Genomic DNA, 5,000 nt, shown 5'->3' with positions numbered 1-5,000 from the left:
TACTTAACCTTATCTTTCAGAACCCCACTCACATCCCATTTATTCCCATCCCAAGCAATACCCATACTATCTAAGTTTCTAAATCCAGCATACATATCACACTCACACAACACATGCACCCAGTCCTCTCTCGCAGCTCCACACATACATTCGGGAGTCTCATGTAGGTTCCTCTGGTGGAGGAACGCATTGAGACTCCCGTGCCCAGTCAACATATAGCAGACCCTCAGACCAGGATCGAAATAATCTCTCCTGGCTGAGAGCCGCACATCCTTAATCCATTCATACGTTACCCGTCCATTCGTACTTGCATCCCATCTCCTTTGCCATTCCTCATACGCCGCATCCTCAACTCTCTTCTTTCTCGCAAAAATATCCATACCTTCCAATTCATCATTCGTGACTAAATCATTCTCACTCATACTCAAACCCTTACGTGCTTTGTAGCAGGCACTCTGTTTTAGGCATTCCAGGTCCCACGGAAGCGACCCCGCAATCACTTGCATCGCCTCCGTGGAGACCGTTTTACACACTCTCACACTCGCATACAACACACACCTCTGACATCTATTTAATTCTTCACGCACTTTCTTTTTCCGCAATTCACCACTCCACACACTCGCTCCATACATAACAATCGGCACAATCATTCCAGTTACATACATTTTCACGGCCCTCTTTTTCATTCCCCAGTCTTTCCTCATTACTCTTCTCATCATGCCTATCTCTTTCCACACACGTTCTCTCAATCTATCTATATGCACCTGAAAATTCATACCCACACTCATATTTACACCCAGATACTTCACGTCATTCACAAATCTCAACACTCCTACCTCTCGTTCATCTACACTCACACGTACTACTCTCTGACTCATGTTCAGTCCACCTTTAAGCATCATACAAACCGTTTTCTTCTCGGACACTTCCACACCAGACCTACTTCCCCATTCGTACACTACACTCATCGCTTCACTCATTCTACTCTCAATCATAGCCCTTACATTCCCTTCGATCAGCACCAACAAATCATCCGCATACGCAACTACTTTTAAATTCATTCCTTCTAACTCATTTAGCAGCTCATTCATACACAAGTTCCACAGGGGTGGTCCTGAGATCGAACCCTGTGGACAACCTCTGCTTACATTCTTCCAAATAACATTCATTCCATTGCACATACACACCTTCCTATTCCTAAAATAATTTCTCCATACCTTCATTTCCGCTTCCGTACACCCATACACAACCAGCTTCTCCAATATCACACGCCACAACAAATAGTCAAACGCACCTTTAAAATCTACGAATACTCCTGCAACATATTTAGATTCACTCACTGATACACACTCTTTCACTCGTTCCCATGCATCCTCCGTACATTTATTCTTGACGAATCCAACCTGACATTCATTCCACTTCCCATACATACGCACCATCATTCTCGCCACTAGCATCCTCTCCAGTACCTTACCCAGGCCACTTAACAGACTTATAGGTCTGTATGACCTGGGCTCGGTCCTATCCTTTCCTGACCCTTTCAACAACACAACCACTTTGGCCTCCTTCCACTGTTGTGGAAAGAGGCCCTCACTCAAACAACCATCAAATACACATTTCACGTATTCAGGAATCACTCTACACATACATCTAATCATCTCATTCGTAATACCATCCATACCTGGCGCCTTTCTTACACTCATCAACCTCACCGCATCCATAAACTCATTCATACTAAATTCATTTTCATCAAACTCATCCACAAGCCTTTCATTCACTCCCCCTCCCTCGACGGGTATCCCGTCATCAGGAGGGAAGAATTCATTCAATAATACGTTCACACTTTCACCCCAGTCTTTCGTCCATCCATCACCAACTTTCAAAGCACTCAGAGATTCATTCTTACTTTTACCCATGCACACACTAATCACCTTCCACACGTCATCCCTACTCTTGTTTCCTACAAACTCCCTCCAATTTTTCTCTTTTGCTTCATTCATCATTTCTTTATACTCACTCACACTTGTCTTCCACTCTATCCATTTTTCTCTTACATTCGCGCCCTCTCTTTTTTTCTCCTTCTGGTATCTCTTCTTTTTCCTCGCTACTTCTCGTTTTTTCTCTTTTAATTCCTCATTCCACCATACTAATCCCTTCCTTATCATTCCTTTTTTCAGCCTAATCATGCATTCATCGTTCGCTCGCTCCATCCATTCATACAACATGCTTATCCTATCCTCCACAGAGAGACTACGGAAATTTTCAATTCCGCAGTCCTCCGCGGATGACAGGACCATTCCCCCATACACGCCCCAGTTACACTTCCTTGCATTCCATCTTTTACACACATTGTCATTCATTTCTGTCTCCCCAACCAACGTCCGTATTCTAATAAGAATCGGGTTGTGGTCGGAGATTCCCCATTCGCTTTTTATCATCCAGTCACATTCATACTGCCCTCCCTTGAGGAGAGTGACATCGATGTCACTCTCTCCTCGGGCTCCACTAAATGTGAAGTCCTGGGAGGGCACATTCAAGACATCCACTCTCGCATTCATCACCCACTCTTCCAATATCTCACCTCTTTTCAGACTATTCCACGCCCGACTCATGGCCTTGCTATGCCATAAGCCGGACGTGGCATTCGCATCCATGCCAATTAACACACACTTTCCATTCATACATCTAATCAATTTCTCCAAATACTCTACACATTCATTCATGTTTCCACTCGGTCGACAATACAGCGATACAACATACATTTCACACACACTATTTTTAAACCATACACACACCGCATCATCAAACTTACACACTTCTACTAACATACACTCACATTCGCTATCGGGAACAATTACACATGCTAATCCAGATACACTTTTAAACAGACGCATCCATGAGGGCAAACCACACACACGATCGCTCCGAACATACGGCTCCTGGAGGAGACCCAATTGGATCCCCTCCCGGAGCAACCATTCACCCAAATCATACATCACCCCACTCGATTTCTGGCAATTATACTGTATAACATTTACAACGGGACACACACTTACATTCGCATCATTATTATTTACATTTGTACTAGCCATTTACACGTTTTCTCAATACATTCAGCCGCCACACAAACTCAGGACACTCAGACCAGAAGGCTGAGTGATCCGCAGGTCTACCCCTGCGCTTGCAGTTGACGCAGACCTCGGGGCTCCGACACTCCCGGGCCTGATGTCCCACCACACCACATCGGTAACACACTTTCCCATTCTTACAATCATTCACTCTATGGTCAAATAACATACATCCATGACACCTCAACACTTTCTCATACACTCTTACCTTATATGACATCCATCCAACATACAATCTTCCATTCTTTAACAATTTTTCCTTCCATTCATTCGGCAGCTCCACAATCACGTTTCCCACTCTTGCGTCATTTCCCCTCTTTTCCCTCCTCACAATTTTCACCTTTTCTTTCACAACTTCTGTCCTCACTAAACCATCTAGGTTTTTATGGGCTAGCTCCTCAAGTAGGTTGGCATCGGTCACCGATGAAGGGAGATCGTAAACGATCACCCTGGGGTCAAACCGTTTTGGTGCATCCGCACGCAAGCCGGCATCGCCCAGGGGACACTGGGCCAGTCGCCTCCGATCCTCCTCCGTCGCCGCCTCTACCACCACTCCTCCATTCCTTAACATACGCACTCTATCAATTTTCACTCCAGTTTCATCACTCAAACTTTCAAACATTCTTTTTTGTACCTCCATACTCGTCAGTTTCTCATTCGCTCCTTTAACAATAAGTGCATAGCTCTTACCGGGAACTGCAGTTGATTTTGCAGAACCCTGTTGTATACCCTTCATTTCGCTCAACTCGACATTCATCCTCCCGGCCACTTTCTCACAAATCACATCCACCTTCGCTTCTATGCTCTTCGCCATACCTTCAGTTATTTTTTTAACCATTTTGTCCAAAACTTGCTTCATCATATCCTCCATACTATTCATTCGTTCATCCATAGCTGCCAATTTTGTATTAAACATTTCCTCCTGCAACTTCATCGTACTTTCCAACCTCTCATTCTCTACACTCATGCGTACAATTACGTTTTCATATCGTTCAATCCTGGCGAATATCCTGCTGGCCTCTCCCTTCGTCAGGCCTTTGCTGCCAATGACGAGCATACGGAGGCCCGCTCGGATATTCGCCAGTTCCTTCTCCAGGCTCACTTCTAAATTCCTGTCATCCTCTAAAGAGTCCTCGCCATTATCATCATCATCATCATCCTCATTTTCATTTAGCAAGAGTGCCCTTCTCTTTTCCTCTCGTTTCCTTGCTTTCCCAACTCCTCCCTTTCTCTTCGCTGTTCTATTCCTCTCTTTCTCTTGTGATAATTTCAGATACTTCCTACTCTCACTTTCCTCATCCCCCATCTTCACCTCCGCTGTCTTGTCAATCCTTCTTTTACCTAATTTCAACTCACCTAGATCCATTTTCTCTGATTCTGCCTTTACCGTTGCTACGTCCATGCGTCCATCATTCGACCTATGTCCGCTTTTAACCGGCTTTTCATTTCCCGCCTGCGTTTTGCATCCCCTCTTCGTCTTGCTTCGCAAGTTCCTTCCAAGAGGAACATGCTGCCATGCTTCCCCATCTTCCTCCTTACTTTCCCCTCCTGAAGCAGCGCTCGAAGAGCTCCCATTGATGCGCCTAGAGGACCCACATAGAGCAGATCGAGAGCGAACATCAGGAGGAGTTTCACGTTTGCTCTCAGGCGCTTCGTTTTTCCTATCCTTCCTCTCCCTCTCATTCCCTGATCCTTCAATCGCCAATTCCTCCCCCTTTTGCGTTTCGTATTCCGAGGCTGTTTTTAAATTGTCTGTCATCTTGTTCGTACCGCCCACCATATTAGCCGAAGCCGTACGGTGAGCGTTCAATTCTAGGCACGAAACAGGCGGTCCACCGGGGATACGGCCCTACCCCGGTAAGGCAAGTACAT

General features: G+C 45.3%; 1 protein-coding gene across 1 annotated transcript; it reads right to left on the bottom strand.

The window, feature by feature from the left end:
* Positions 1-3,084: 3,084 nt before the first annotated feature.
* On the bottom strand, positions 3,085-4,908 carry LOC116418181. The gene has a single exon (XM_031933283.1). It carries the CDS (start codon positions 4,906-4,908, stop codon positions 3,085-3,087), a length of 1,824 nt encoding a protein of 607 aa, XP_031789143.1.
* Positions 4,909-5,000: the final 92 nt, after the last annotated feature.

The sequence above is a fragment of the Nasonia vitripennis genome, unplaced genomic scaffold (assembly GCF_009193385.2).
Source record: "Nasonia vitripennis strain AsymCx unplaced genomic scaffold, Nvit_psr_1.1 unplaced0086, whole genome shotgun sequence".
NCBI classification, from domain to species: Eukaryota; Metazoa; Arthropoda; class Insecta; order Hymenoptera; family Pteromalidae; genus Nasonia; species Nasonia vitripennis.
The sequence above is the reverse complement of the archived record's forward strand: the minus strand, read 5'-3'. Positions and strand labels throughout refer to the sequence as shown.